The sequence below is a fragment of the Carassius auratus genome, chromosome 19 (genome assembly GCF_003368295.1).
Source record: "Carassius auratus strain Wakin chromosome 19, ASM336829v1, whole genome shotgun sequence".
Taxonomy (NCBI): Eukaryota; Metazoa; Chordata; class Actinopteri; order Cypriniformes; family Cyprinidae; genus Carassius; species Carassius auratus.
The window spans coordinates 16,107,148-16,123,016 of NC_039261.1; the positions used below are offsets into that span (position 1 = coordinate 16,107,148).

A 15,869-nucleotide genomic window follows, 5' to 3' on the forward strand; every position below is an offset into this window, starting at 1 on the left:
ACCTTTTGTGTGTGTTCAAGGACGAGCCCATCCCCCACTCCGGTTTCCGGTTACTTTACGTGATTTCTATGCAAAGCTAATCATTAATCTATAGGATTTTTTTTAATGAAAATGACGTAAGAATTCCATCTACATCACTGTACAATAATCTAGCCCTATTCGTTTATGCAAATTCAAGAACTAGTTATTGTAAGACAGATTCAGCCTTTATGTAAATCACTGTCACGCTGTTATGTTTAAAGTGTGGGTTCAAATGTAACATTCATTCATTTAAACGATCATTTATAGAACAATAAGTGATATACCTATGACAAAAATACAAAACATTGGGACACAATGCAAGAACTAGCTGCCAACACGAGGGTTCATTTCTTTCTGGAAACGTTTCCCATAAAAATACATTTTACATTGATTTCTGTCTTGAAATGTTTGACTTGGTAAACTGTATGAATTCATTTAAAACGATCTCTTTTAAAAATGAAAAAAGTGAGACCCGTGAACGCGCACTTCCGTGACAGTACTGCACTTTAACCTCTCTCAACAACTTCCTATGATACAAAGACGAAATGGCAGCCTCCTTAAAACGCATTGAAATAATTATCTGCTTACATCGAAATATTCAATCACATGTTGGTTGGTTGCAGACAAAATATTTTAATTTATATATCCTGTATAAGTAAACATACATGCTGTTGTCCACTCATTTCGCGTCCAAACATCCTCAACATAAAGGACACATTACTCGTTTTATATTGCAGAGATCTGTGATTTTAAAATAACTGCTCCAGTGCTGGGTCTGAATGTTCGTGCTTTATCATCTTCATCATCTGCTGATGACACAGATGTGCTGTCTAGATATTCAGACAGACCATGGGAATACATAGAAATTAAAGGTAAATATGATTGATTAGATGATTGAGTTGATTGCATGAGTGTAATGTTGCTCAAATCTCTGTTTAGAGTACACTGAGCGATATGGATCAAAGCCTGTGTAGTCTAACTAAAGGAGGAACCATAAGGGGGGTGTCCCTCCTCAAAACACAATAAAGACCTGTATCTTAAGTAGGACACATTTGTTTTTAATTTTAATTGATTTTTCAGATGATTTTTTTTCTCAGTCCATTAAGTTTGTGTCTTGTCATAGAGAGGTGGTAATATATGCCGCCGTGTCCCATCTGTCGTGATCCAAACATCATTGTCCATTAAAAGGTCTGTTTTTTGATTCTGACTTTTTTTTTATTGTGTGAGGACAATTTGTTTGCTTTAATATACTTTTTCTCTGCAGAATGTGAACCTGTTGCAGCAGTTCATTAGTCCTCAAACAGGAATAGTGTATGATTCCACTCAAACCGGTGATTCGTTTCTTTACTTTGAATACATTAAAGAGTCACATTTCTGGTACGATCATAATCTGATTAGCTCTTTTCACCTTTAATTGTTTCTTCAGGTGTGTATGAAACAACAGAAACTACTTAACAAGGCCATTGAAACTGCTAGAGATTGTGGTAAACAGACACTTTTTTTCTTCTTTTTATTGGTTTAAGTGCCAATGTGCATAAACAGGTCCTTCTATTAAAAAAAAAAAAAAATCTAACTCGTTATATGCTGCACATGCACTTAATGTAATGTTCTTTTTCCTCCTCCTTTGGTGAAGTGGATCTACAAAGACTACCTGAAACCAAACATTTAAATCCTGTTGTAAAAGACCTTAGTCAGAGCAGTTGCTGTGTATTTGACATGAGAGACAGGCAGTTAGGAATAGACTTCCACAATGGCAGATCCTTAATTTTAAAACTCATTTATGGCGTTATGTCTACTGTAAGAATTTTTGGAAAAACATTTAATCAAATGAAAAATCTGTATTTTGTCAAACAGCAGAACTGATTAAACGCAGTGTACTTCTCTCCCTCACAAACTCATTTTCATTCCTGTCAGAAATGACATATTGTGTTACCGCGACTAAGCTACATTTAAATTGGAAGTTTGATCCAAATGATGTTTCCATAATAGTACGTTCACGAGCATTTTCCATTCATGTTGTTACATTTTGTCCAAGCATAATATACAAAATCTCTAATAAAGTTAACTGTTGCAAAAAAAAAGAAAATAAATTTTTTTGGATGCATACTTTATATTCAAATCAAGTCAGTCAATAGTTTATTTCATTATTCAACACAGATGAGCTACAGGAAGCATCACTGTATGAATATTTACATAGGCTAAACAACTAGGAGCTTGTTCTGAATGTGAGCTTTAATGACCTGAACCCAAGCGCTCATTCTACAAAGGCAGTTTAATACTAAATATATGCATCAGACATCATCATCAAACTGCACCCTTTTAACCCCATCTGTTCACATTTGATGGTGACATTGTGTGTTTTAGAGCATTGCATCACATGGATGAACAGAGTTGGTAATGATACGGCCAGAAGCTAAGCATAATACAAGAATGTCAGACATCATGACTAAAGAACAAGAGCTGTACCTGCAGTACAAGTTGTCAGCAAGTAAAAATACAGATCTTTAATCGGTCTTCACCTGCTTTAAAAGTAAAAGACATGAAAAACCCATCCTGGTATTTTAGGGTTTGTGTATATCATCCTACACAATTCGCATGCAGGTGCTCAGCACAATCTGTCAATTTACCAAGAAGAATTTATTTTAGTACTGAGGCTTTAAAAATGAGCAATGCATATGCAACCTAAAGCCCTTCAGTGATGTAGTTTGACACGCTTATGAACAGCAGCTGTTGTTCATTCTTTAGGCTTGTTGACCAGGATTTCTCCGAGAGCCTCCAGCACTTCTCTCTTGTAGTCTTCAAAGTCTCCATCGATATTGTTGATCGACTGGTCCTCAACCACCCACAGCTGGCACTGGGTCTCCGTGATCAGCCTGGCATCGTGGCTCACAATTATCACAGCTAAAATATTTATAATAAAAGACTTAACCCCTGGTTTCTACTAGTATCAATCATTGTATATGGTTTAAAAAACATCTGAATGTATTTACATGCACACAAGATCATTCGGCACAACATAAAATGAATGGAAAAAAACATACCTCCTTTGTATTCATTGATGGCTTCTGACAATGCATCAATCGACTCAATGTCCAAGTTATTTGTGGGCTCATCCTGTACATTTGTATGGGGGGAAACAAATGTTATAAAGTACTAATTTTCATTTAATTGAGACATTTAAAACCTTTACTCCTTACCAAAATGAGGACATCAGGTTGCCGACAAGCAAGTTCAGCAAATACCACTCTTGCTTTCTGACCACCTGAAACATTCAGAGAAAAAAAAAAAAAAAAAAAAGAGTCAACGGAGAACAGATGACTTTGAAAACCATGCATGAATGGATTCCTATAGTGCTAACCGGACAGTTTGGAGATCTGGATGGTGTGAGCGTGGCTCTCCAAGCCGAATCGACCCAGGCACTTCCTGGCGTCCTGGTACTGGAGGTTGAAGTTCCTCTGGAGGTACTCTGTAGGGGACTCCTCCATGTTCAGCTGATCAGCATACTGCTGGTTGAAGAAACCTACTTTCTACAGGCAGAAAATGAACCAATTAGCCAAAGTCAGGTTAAGGTAAAACAAAAACAATGATTTTAAACATCTGCCATACCAATCGATGGTTCTTCCTCATCTCTCCTTTTGTCTAAAATGAAAAAGCATCATAATTATCACCATGAAGGAAAAACAAATCAACAAACATCAGGGGACAAAATGAGTGCACAAGGATTTGTATTAATATAAAATCTTTTTTTTTTTTTTTTTTTTTTTTTTAGCAAATAGTAATACTTAATAAAGATAACATGTACTTACAGGATTTAATTTTCCAGTCAAAAGCAGTAGAAGTGTACTTTTTCCAACTCCATTGGGCCCAACAATACATACTGAAACAGAGAAAATGGTCAACATTCTCTTGTGTATATTTTTCACTATAATTAAACTACTAGTCATGATTTCTACAGACATGTGTGACTTACTTCTGGACTCCATGTCTATACCAAAGTCCACATTTCTGAACAGAGGCTTTTGGCTTTCATAACCAAAGTCAACACCTGTGATTAAGAAAGAGAAAAGAAACCAAGCTGGTCATCAACCACCCAACAAGTCTGATAAAAAGAAAAAAAAAAAACGCCACTAAAAGCCTCACTGTGCAGGCCGAGAATCGGCGGTGAGAGTGGAGGAGGGTTGGGGAAGGTGAATTTGACGGTATATTCTCTCGGCCTCTTGAGGAGCTCTGTGGCCTCACGGCTCTCCTCTTCATGTTGGCTCTTCTTCCCCTTCTGCTGTTTCCTCGTCAGGACCTCTTTCGTCTGTTTCTCCTGGAAATGAATGATGGAGAATTAGTGGAAGGGTTTGAGAAGACTAGGACTGTGAAGAAATCGAGTAAAAAGTCAAGGACTTACAGCTTGTTTGGTGGATTTTCCTCCAGCCTTCAGGTCTTTGAGCTTTTTCTCTTGTTTCTCGTACTGCTTCAGCAGTTCCTTCTGTTTCTGCACGTACATCTTCTTAAACGTCACTAAGAAACATCAAGCAAACATAAACTACAGTAAGATGATTAAATGTCTGTCATAAGATTTCATCAGCGATGCTGTTCAGAGATTGAACTCACGGTAGTTGCCCCTGTAGTAGTAGAGTTTCTGGTTGTCCAGGTGAATGATATCTGTACAGACGTCATCTAAGAAACTCTGGTCGTGGGACACAATTAGAAGCGTTTTCTTCCAGCTCTGTAAGTAGCTAAAGAATAAAATATGAAATGGTGATTCATCCGAAGAATGTAGCACACACAAGATTAAAAGCACAGGAGCCTGACAATCTCCACCTCCACTTAATACAATCAAAACATACCACCAACTGGGAACATTTCAAAGGAGGCCATTTATAATTTGCCTGAAATGTAAATACATCAACTACATGAGTTTGTTTCCTTAATAGCATTGCTTAAAGAAAAAGTTATTACTTGTTAAGCCAGATGACAGCGTTAAGGTCCAAGTGGTTTGTGGGCTCATCCAACATCAGCAGCGTGGGCTCCATGAACAATGCTCTGGAAGAAAGACAACTTTTCTCATTTCTCATGTCAGAACAAATTTTATTTTACATTCATTAAATTAACTCAGAAATTAATGCATCCTCAATGTGCCCACCTAGCCAGGGACACTCTCATCCTCCAACCACCAGAGAACTTCTTAGTGGGTCTGTTCTGCATCTCTGGGGTAAAAGACAGACCAGCCAAGATCCTACGAGCTTTTGCCTCCGCCGCCGCGGCTCCAATCGCCCTCAACTCTTCATAAACCTGCGAATTACACACAAACACACACACAGAGTTATCCTCCTCTACTCCATGGATCAGTGTATTAAGAGGACCTCAGCGAGCTGCTCTCATCTGACCTTGTCCAGTCTCTCAGACACGCCGTCGTCTCCTTTCTCCAGCTGACTCTGTAGCTGCCGTTCCTCCTCCAGGAGCTTCAGTCTGCGCGTGTCGGCCTTCAGCACCGCCTGAACTGCAGGAGTGTTGTCCGCCACCACCTCTGAAGAGCGACACAGAGAGAGAAGTCAGGGATCCGTACAGCTGGATTTATAGCTAATTTAAGTGCTCCAAAATTTGGCTACATTCGCGATCAAAAGCCAAAAAAGCGAAGTATAATATCTGTGATAGCTAAACATGTTGCAAGAGAGGTGTCACCACCAACATGACAAAGAACTTTAATTTAATAGATCATTAAAGACATGATTCAAACACCAACGTTATTCTATTCCTAAATCACAAATATTGGTCGGTTTCATTCCTCAGACTTTGACGTGTGCAATCAATGTTGTGATCATTTGGTTAATCGGTGCAGAGTAAGATCACTCAGTTTGATTTGAACATTTAAATCTGCATTCACACTGTCACTGACCTAAAGAGAGTAGCTGTCTTTCATCAATGAAACAGCTTCAGTCTTTTTAGCCACACAGTATCATTATTTCGTGTACAAACATACAAATCACAGAAGTACTGGGATAAGAATTTATAGTTAAGATATAAACTGTGTGTGATGTGTATGGCAGCAAATAGAGTAAATTACCTTTTGAAAGTAATTTGACACTTCAAATGAAGATTTATTGACTACATTGTTACGCCTTTAGGTGGTGAAATGTATTTTGTCTTTGAATCATACAAGAGATTCGTTCGAGAAAGCAGATTCTTCCAGTAATTCCAGTAAGTGCATCTTGAGTGAGACATTTAAGCATTAATTTCATTTTTTTTGTTTTTTGTTTGTGTGATTTTGTTTAGTTGTCCAATGTATTTTCTTCATAATCATGAACCACAACTTCCATCGAGAAAAAAAAATGTTTATTACAGCTACTAAAACTTTAATACAAAAAAGAAACATTAAAGGGTTATTTCACCCAAAAATGAAAATCAACCCATAAATTACTCATCCTAAATGCATCCTAGATATATATATATATGACTTTCTTTCAGACGAATCCAGTCGGTGTTATATCTAGCTTGTGCTCAAAGCTGTAAACGAAACAGTTCGGGGGGAATGACGTATGTAAGAAGAATGTCAGAGGATTTCGATATAAGCAAAGAGGAGACTGGTTTCCCTTTGCTAAAGTAAGGACATTTTGCTTCCTTTGCTCCTGTTAACAAACATTTGTTTTCACGAGACTAAACTGCGCATTTTTCTAAAAAAAACACATCGATCCGCAACAGAAGGCCTTTTTCACCCCATGGAGCCATGCGAGACACTTTCTATTAAGAATGGGCGCTTTTTATTTAACTTCTTTTGGACTGAAGCGCTTCAACACCAGCTGGGTGTCATTATACTGCTTGAAAGATCAAAGACAATTTTTTTAATAACTCTGACTGGATTCGTCTGAAAGAAGAAAGTCATATTCACCCTGGATGACTTTAAGGCGAGTCATTTATGGGCTAATTTTCATTTTTGGGTGAACTAACCCTTTAACTGAAATAAATATAAAAAAGTAAACTTATCTTATTTGATATAGCTCAGTATAACCTGATGTACTAACATAACTAAAAAGGAAACAAAAATGAGTAAGTCCAAATCTCAACATGTAAAAAAAAAAAAATTTTTAAAATTACAAACAACAAAATTACAAAAATATTAACTCATTAAAATGAAAACAATTATAATAATTATATACATATTATATGTATGTATATATATGTATATATATATATATATATATATATATATATATATATATATATATATATATATATATATGTATATATATATATATATATATATATATATATATATATATTTATTAATAAAACCTATAATAATATCTTGATTATACTAAGATATCACAGGGTTGTACTGTACCTTGCTCACAAAGCAGCACATCAATATTGGGAGGAATGCTTAGAGCTCTGTTGGCGATGTGCTTTAGTAAAGTGGTCTTCCCTTTCCTGATTCAAACAGGGGTATGGAAACAGGTTTCACTATCATAACATTTCCAAACTGAACAAAATCTTATGTGCAACGTAGTAATGTTAAATTTAAACCATCAACCCACCCATTTGGTCCAACCAGACCATATCGTCTCCCAGCAACAACCAGAAGGTCTGCGTTAACAAACAGCTCTTTACCATGAGCTGAAATGCTGAATCTTTCCAACTATAAACATGAAATAGAAATAAGTACATAGTACAAAATATTTTCAAATGTCTCAATCATCTCCCAATCATCTAACCTTGATGTCTGAAGCGTTTTCCAGCATGGCCTGTCGAGAGGACAGCTCAGCCTGAGAGATGGAGAAGTCTCCCTCGATGGCGTCCTGAGCTCGTAAACTAGCCACCTGCCGCTCATACTCCTTCTGCACAGCACAAGAGGAAGTGTCTACAATCAGTGTTGTTATTGTCCACTAAAACTATTCTTTGGTTAGTAAAAAAATATATATATAAATGGCCGAAAGTTTTGGCAGTGATATACATTTTGTGTTTTACAAAGTTTGCTGCTTATGAAGTTGTGGTGTTCATTCACATTGTTTCTGGATTATTGTGTAGACTGATCAGATGCATTTTAAATAATTGCATCAAAATGGCTTCACATGCGAGGAAATTGCTACAAAAAATATTGCACCCAACAGAACCATTAACCGGATCACCAATAACTTTAAGGAGAGAGGTTCGACTGCAGTGAAGAAGTCTTCAGGACGTCCCAGAGTGTCCAGCAAGCGGCAGGACTGTCTCTTTCAGAGGAGTCAGCTACCAGGGCGGATCGAGCCTTAAGTATCGATACTTTCGACACTGATGTTGTAGTGAAAGGATCAATCCTCACATAAAAATATAGATTCTGAAGTTTTTTAACAATTGATTTGATTTATTTATCAAAAAATCCAGCCTAAATGGATGGAATGGATAGAACAATTTCTCCAATCGGAACATGCAAATGCTGAAAGACAGAACCAATCGATCACAGACAGAGTTTGCTGCAGACGCATCAGTGTTTTTCCAAATAGGGCTGCGTTTCCCAAAAGCATAACAAGCATAAGTAGACCTCAAGAAACCATTGCCACATTATTACATTACATTGTTAATATATATAAACTTAATTATGAAAAAAATCAACACAATTCCACACAATTATGAAGCAGCTATAATAATAAATGTTTATTAATAATACTATATTAGAATGATCTCTGAAGGATCATGTGACACTGAAGACTGAAGTAATGATGCTGAAAATTCAGCTTTGATCTCTGATGCACTTTTAAATTACATTTCAAAATATATTAAAATAGAAAAGTTATTTTTAATTGTTATATTTCACAATACTGCGGCTTTTACTGCTTTTTTCTTCAAATAAGTGCAGCCTTGGCGAGCATGAGACTTAAAACAAATATTTCATCTTACTGTGTCTTTTCTTTGTACTCTTTTGTAATATAACCGAACTTTTGTATACATATAATATTTATTTAAATTGGCTAGTCTGTGCAAGTACATTTATTTAAATTGGTTGTTAAAAGTTCAAATGGATTGTGTTATGTTCTGTAATTGCTGTTAATAAATCTGTCAGAAAAAAAAAGCTAAAGTTTCACCTTTAGGGGTACAACAGCCTGGCAGCCTTTTACAAAAATTAACAATGGTTTTATTAAAGTAACCACAGTATTTGTCGTAAAACTGCAGTAACCACAACTTTACCATGGTAATAATAATAATACATTCTAGTACTTTTATGTAAAAAAATATTTATTTTTCATGAGGTACCCTCAAAGTTGCACTTTTGTATCTTTTCTACCCTTCAAGCATGAATACTTGTATGGTACTAATATGCTCCCCTTTTAGGGGTACAGTTGCATCTTTGAGGTTACTGCCCCAGTAAAAGGCTTAAATACAATTATAGTATATTTTATTTCTGACCATGTAAACAAAAAAAGGCTTTTGAAAAGTTAAAAACATGGCATTAAAATCTAATATTAAGTGAGTATAATTACTGATTATATTATTTTACTAAATTAAAAGATCAGTTTAGTTTAGAGGTATTGGTTTCGACGATGCTGGGCTTGAGAATATAGGTATCGGATTTAAAATAAGAGGTATCGCCCATCCCTAACTAGAGGTGAACGCGACTACCAGCATTATGTTATTCCATGATATGGATTTAGCTTTACCGTGAAAGTCAAATTTACCATTTATATAGTTTTGTTCAGTTTGATAAGCTTAGCAAATTTTAGCACAAATGACGATAAAGAATCGAGGCTGAACATTTTTGTCTTGTGTGCAACGCCGTACTACACAGGCATTAGTAATCAAACCCTGAGCATCGTAACTGACCACATTTATAGAGCACTAATCGTCTACTCCTCAAACATACAATATTGTATTTTTAATTTAATTCATACGGTCCAACCTCATGTTGAACATTTGCACTTTTTGAGAAAAACTAAAATGGCACAATAAAAAAATTGTTTTTTTTTTCTCCCTCATATCATAATAAAATATTGATATCTCCTGGGCAGTGTGAAATATCATGATATGAAATTTAGATCATAAATTATCTACAAATACTGAAGCAGAAAACTTTGCAAAACACAAAATTAATGTCACTGCAAGGGCTGGGTGATATATCTAATGATATGATCATGTGAATCTAGTCAGTAAATCTGGTTCAGTGATTACCTCTAAATCACCATCACCTACTTTCAAATGGAGTGCCATTTAATAGACAGAGCTGTGGATAACTGACAAGCTACGCAATACCGCGTTCATTATCGATGTATAAATAAATACAACAACAATATATAAAAATAACACTTTTATAACATACATTATAGTATTCAAAATGTGCATACGCTACCCTTTTCTTTTCCTTCTTCTTCTCTTTTTTAGTCAAGTTTGCAGAAGAGTCGTCCTTTTGTTTCTCTTTGGCCTGCTCAGCTGCGAGGACATCCTCGGCACTCTACGGGACATGAAGCAGAATATCAAGAAAATAAAGGACAAAGAGATAGAAAGTGGATGAATGAACACTTGGAAATCATGAATATTTGGAATACAAAAAGAGAAAGTTCTTGTACCATCATTGTGTCATTTCCATCACTATTTTCCTCTTCATCATCATCATCATCACTAGGTGGAGGGCGAGCAGGCTTCCCTTTCTAAAAGTTATAGAAAAGATTATGACAAACATATTTAACTTGGAACATTTTACATTAAGTGTTGTTGGCTTTTTTAGTAAGGAAATTAATACTTGTTTAAATCAAAAGTGCCTTACAATGTTGCAAAATATTTGTATTTCAAATAAACACCGTTATTTTAAACTTTCTATTCATCAAAAAAAGGATCATGGAGTCTACAAAAACATTAAGCAGCACAACAGCTTTCAATAACATAATAATATAAAACATTTTTGAGCAGCAAATCAACATTTTCGGATAATTTCTGAAAGATCATGTGACACTGAAGACTGGAGCAATGATGCTGAAAATTCAGCTTTGCATCACCGAAATAAATAAAATTTTAAAATATATTCAAATAGAAAACATTTGAAATGGTAATATTACTCAACTATGAGATTCCAGATCAAAAAGAGTATGTATGCACATTTTAATGCAAAAATATAATAAACTGACCTTGGGCTGTTCTTTCTTGCCTTTCTTCTCTGGTTCTTTCTCTTCAATTTCATCTTCCTCCTGTCAACATTAAATGCTCTTTATGTTGCATACACTTGGATTTTTTTTTTACTGGCTTTTCAAAACAAATCGGATCCATCAAAACCTGAGTCACACACCTTAGGTGGTTTAGCAGCGACTTTCTTGCCCTTCTTCACTCCTTTCTTTTCATTCTCATCTTTCTTCTCCATCTCTTCATCCTCTGAGGCTTCCTGTGTTTGAGAGAAGAGAGTAAACCAAAGATCCTATGGGAAAAATCAGAGCGCCGCTCGTCAATCAGACATAGTGTTAGTAAGACAGACAGGAATGTACAGAAAAGGGTTAGTTTCCGTGATGAGTGACGCACTTCCGTCATGCAGCAATAAAGAAAAAAACTGCAAGGTGGGAGAAAGACAGAAGATGTGAATTTGGAAGAAAAGTGAATAAGAATACATAGAAACAATCCCATGTACCCACCTTCGTTAACTTAGGTTTAGCCTTATCTTTTTTCTTGCCCTTGGTTACCTTCTCAACTTCCTGAATCACATACATACACATACAGACAGAGGCACATGTGCTTATGAATGTAGAGATATTCCAAATCCTCCCTTCTGTATAACAAACAATGTGACTGCATGCAGTCTTGATTACTGGAATGATTTGAAATGATATCCTGAATTAAGACGGATGACGGATGAGTGCCAAATGCCAATAGTACATGATTCACTTCACTTTAACTATACTTCACTTTTAATGACTGAAACAATGACTGTGCTGGCACTGATCGGGAAAAGAAGTTAATGAATGCAAATGGGATGAATTCCACTGGAAGAGAGAGAGAGAGAGAGGACACAATGGACTGGCTGAAAGAGGAATAAACACAATATTAGAGTTGATATTATGAGTTATGTGTTGTGTGATGCATATGTATATGGTCAGGTATATGAAATCTGATGATGCTGTAAATATAATATCATGAGCAGTGATAGTACAGATAGCCACTTAAACTTTTGAAACCATATACAAATATGAATTTGTATTGAAACAAAGTATTGCATGCCATAGCAGTAGTTTAGCAGTTTATAGTAGTAATTGAAATGTTTATTCTTATAAACTTTTAGAAAAACTATTGTACTCCATATATGTACTCCTATTTTAAACAGCATTTTGGCAATTAAATTAGTTCCTAGTTGCTACAAATTCTTTTTAGGACTTAAAATTAATTATTACATTCCGTACTATATTTGTACTTTTAAAAAATTTTATTTTAAAACTAACTACCGTATTTTCCGGACTATAAGTAGCACTTTTGTTTCATAGTTTGGGTGGTCCTGAGACTTATAGTCAGGTGCGACTTATTTATCAAAATTAATTTGACATGAACCAAGAGAAATGAATCAAGAGGAAACCCCGTAATTTTATTATATAAAATAAAATTATATAATAAAATTGCCTTGGTAAAAAGCACATTTTAGGGGCTAAACATCACATTATTTGTATTGGTGTCGCTTCAACCTGCAGACATGAAAAACAACCGCAGACTTGGCAACACTGGTTGGCCTTTACTACACAGAGCCATAGTTCACTGACAAGCTACACAAAAACAATTTGCACAGCCCTACTGTAATGTATAAAAAGAATAATTTCCCATAAAACTAAACATAAACGTGTATATAAGTCTATACATATAAACTAAAACTGATACATAGTGAATGACAGTGAAACTGGAAGCATGTACCTTTGAGCTCTTCTTGCTTTGGGGCTTCTCATCAACATCATCATCATCATCATCATCATCATCAACATCATCATCGTCGTCACTTTGGCCCTGACTCAGAGCAGCAAATATGTTGCCACCCTGAGAGAAAGAGAAGTACAGCATTAATAAGCTCTGTGGACTGGATCACATGACTTAAACTGCACTCTTCTATACACTGTGCAGCAGGAGGAAAATTATTCTGTCCACAAAGTGCATCCAAGTGAAGAGAGTATATCTAAGCAACTCACTTTGTTTTTCTTTCCTCCTTTGACTGGTGCAACTACTGCAAAATAAAAATAAACCACGATGTTAAATACGTGGTGTGATGTGTGGCATACTGGCACAAACCAGGTTTTTGACATTACCCTCTTCTTCCTCTTCATCACTGGGCTGGACTGACAGTTTCTTGAGGCGCTTCATGACCTCTGCCTCATCATCATCATCCTCATCATCGTCTCCTGGTTTCCCCTTCCGCCTGTCTTTCTTCTTCTTCTGAGGCTAACAGCAAATAAAAAAACAATCAGAAAACATAACACATTTGACCGTAATTAAATGTACTTTCAATTTTTTTTAAATATATGGTAACACTTCATTTTAAGGTTTACATGTTACACATTAAATGTACTATTATAATAACAATAAATTATGCATAATTACATGCAAGTAACCATATAGTAAGTACATGTAGTTAATTAGTACTCAGTACTGAAATGTATAATATTATATACACTGTAACAAGGACACTTTAAAATAAAGTGCAACCAAATATATATTTTTTAACTTTATATAATGTATTTATAAACATTGGAAATCATTAAAATAATGCACCTGTTTCCCCTGTGCCTCTTTCACTGGCGGCTGCTCTGCTTTTTCTGGTTTAGCATCTGATGTCAGCTCCTCGAAAAACTGTCAAGATTGAAATAAAAATGTAAAAATGCAGAAATATGTCAGACTCAGATGTATTGGTTTTAAAATAAAATTCTTTTTTTGCAATTGTGTTGATAGAGCTGATAGAGCTGGTGCAACTCAGGAAATAATATTCAACAAATATGAATTAAATATTTATAAGGGTAACTAGAAATAAAACATCATATAATGCTAAGATAAAAAATAGTTTCGATTTTCTACCTTGAATGAACTCTTGATTTCAAGCATAATGGTGTTTATAATGAAAGTTAACACAGATCACAGTCATGTATTAACACAAATAAAAACTTACGGTCTTCTTCCCCCTCTTATCCTTCTTTCCTTTTTTGACATGTTTGTCTAAACAAAGAAAAATGATCATGTTAAGCACTTTTGTACACATAAATACATTCAAACTCCGCAGGCGCCTAAACTCGCTTCTGTCGCAGGCTAATCAAAATATGACAACTATATAATAAATAAAGATAAGATATAATAAATAAAGATACAATATATAAAGAGTTGTCATCATGTAAACTTGTTCAATAATTATATTAATGTGGGTAGTATTAACAGATTGTGGTGTAATAGAAACGCATAATCTTACCTGTTGTTTGTGGGTCATCACCCTCCCACTCAGCTACTTCTTTTGATTTTTTTGGCATTTTTCTGCTAAACCTTTTCTGTGCCAAGGAATGAAAACACGGTAAGTTAAATGAGACTCAGGGATGTATCACAACTCAGCTGACAACGCACACGAGCACACTGTAGCTCAGGAAGATCACATGAGGCCCATCCGCACTGCTACGGACGCACAAACGCCGGGAGCTCGGTTCACGACAGCGCCACACCCTCACTCAGGCCGCCCGAGGTACTGCACTGGCGCTGCCTAAAACCGCTGACTTCAAAGAAAAAGCAGTAGAACCTGTAGATTAATATAATATAATATAATATAATATAATATAATATAATATAATATAATATAATATATCAGATTCAGAATTAGCTTTACTGACAAGTATGTTTACACATAAGAGGAATTTGTTTTAGGGATGCACAATAATATCGGCACAACATCGGTATCGGCCGATAAAAGCTTAAAATGACCATCATCGGTATCGGCCGATATTAATATTTCTGCCGATGAGCCAAACCGATATTCTCCAAGTGAAATAATTGACCTGTTTTTCAGATGTGAATGTCTTGTAAAATAATACATTTATGGTAGAATCAGTACAGAAGAGATACATGGATTTCTCTTCAGTAAAATTAAAGTTTAAATATATCAGTATATATTTGTTTATATATATCGATATCGGTATCGGCATCGGCCAAAATTATTTTGAAAATATCGGCATATCGAATATCGGCCAAAATCCAATATCGTGCATCCCTAATTTGTTTTCATGACAGAAGCTTCCACAGTGCAACAGTATGACAGCGACAGAACAAACAACCACACACACAGAGAGAGAGAGAGAGAGAGAGAGAGAGATAGAGAGTACAAGTAGATTCAAGATTCAAGCTTTTTATTTGTCCCATAACGTTACATTGTTATATGGAGAGCATGGACAGTGCAATTATTAAAGAATACAAACACAAGACAATTATACAAAATAATAAGATATGGAAAAAGTAAGAAAAAAATAAGAATAAAATAAAAAGCTTATAAAATAAAATGGGCAGGACAGTATACTATACACTAAATATTAAGATGAGCAGGAATGTACAAGAGGAGAATGTGCAAACAGGTTGAATGTGAGTAAATAACAAAAAAAACAAAACAGGAATAACAATTTGCAAATTTTCAATCATATGTGCAGGTATATTCCAATAGATAGTTTTGTATGTACAGGTAAATTATTAGCAAATTTGAAGTGTAGACTAAGTGTGTGTTAGATAAATACTAAATATATTAAGTATATAATAAATATATTAATAAATAAATATGAGTAATTAAATTGAATTCAATTAATTTAAATTACATTACATTTGAGCCCTATCCATGGCTCTTTCATGATAATGTAGATCAAATCTGGCTTACGAGATCCAATTTCCTGCAGAGTTTAGCGTTATCCCGAATCAAA

At 35.2% G+C, this 15,869-nt stretch overlaps 1 protein-coding gene and 1 long non-coding RNA gene across 7 annotated transcripts; one reads left to right on the plus strand and one right to left on the minus strand.

Annotated features, from left to right (window-relative positions):
* The first annotated feature begins 92 nt into the window (after nt 1-92).
* LOC113119565 (uncharacterized) lies at nt 93-2,551 on the plus strand. 3 transcript variants are annotated; one of them, XR_003294472.1, is made up of 4 exons: nt 93-893; nt 961-1,209; nt 1,286-1,505; nt 1,655-2,551. It is a non-coding gene; the product is annotated as an uncharacterized LOC113119565 (long non-coding RNA). The 3 variants fall into 3 exon arrangements; XR_003294471.1 differs by having other exon boundaries at nt 961-1,062; nt 1,145-1,209; nt 1,286-2,551; XR_003294470.1 differs by having other exon boundaries at nt 1,286-2,551.
* Nucleotides 2,141-14,604, minus strand: LOC113119563 (ATP-binding cassette sub-family F member 1-like). Of its 4 annotated transcripts, none has more exons than XM_026289126.1 (27): nt 14,390-14,603; nt 14,096-14,142; nt 13,705-13,782; nt 13,242-13,374; nt 13,125-13,156; nt 12,856-12,975; nt 11,595-11,654; nt 11,258-11,350; nt 11,100-11,159; nt 10,545-10,625; nt 10,328-10,429; nt 7,722-7,844; nt 7,545-7,645; nt 7,352-7,437; nt 5,400-5,539; nt 5,156-5,304; nt 4,972-5,055; nt 4,624-4,748; nt 4,418-4,530; nt 4,162-4,333; nt 3,992-4,066; nt 3,828-3,898; nt 3,628-3,660; nt 3,380-3,548; nt 3,219-3,283; nt 3,063-3,135; nt 2,141-2,922 (listed from the first exon to the last, which is right to left on the minus strand). In XM_026289126.1, the coding sequence occupies exons 1-27, from the start codon at nt 14,445-14,447 to the stop codon at nt 2,756-2,758; spliced, it is 2,610 nt and encodes an 869-aa protein (XP_026144911.1). In that variant the 5' UTR covers nt 14,448-14,603; the 3' UTR covers nt 2,141-2,755. The 4 variants fall into 4 exon arrangements, with proteins under 4 accessions (XP_026144911.1, XP_026144909.1, XP_026144913.1 ...); XM_026289124.1 differs by having other exon boundaries at nt 13,125-13,159; XM_026289128.1 differs by lacking the exon at nt 11,595-11,654 and having other exon boundaries at nt 14,390-14,604.
* Between the last annotated feature and the right edge of the window lie 1,265 nt (nt 14,605-15,869).

Bases quoted from the DNA above. Each gene is read 5' to 3' on its own strand.
- LOC113119563 (XM_026289124.1), bottom strand. From the start codon at position 14,447: ATGCCAAAAAAATCAAAAGAAGTAGCTGAGTGGGAGGGTGATGACCCA. The intron at 7,845-10,327 runs GTAGCGTATGCA...TGTGCTGTGCAG, and splicing joins AGAAGAAGGAAAAGAAAAGG to AAGGAGTATGAGCGGCAGGT. The intron at 5,056-5,155 runs GTGGGCACATTG...TCTTTCTTCCAG, and splicing joins ATGAGAGTGTCCCTGGCTAG to AGCATTGTTCATGGAGCCCA.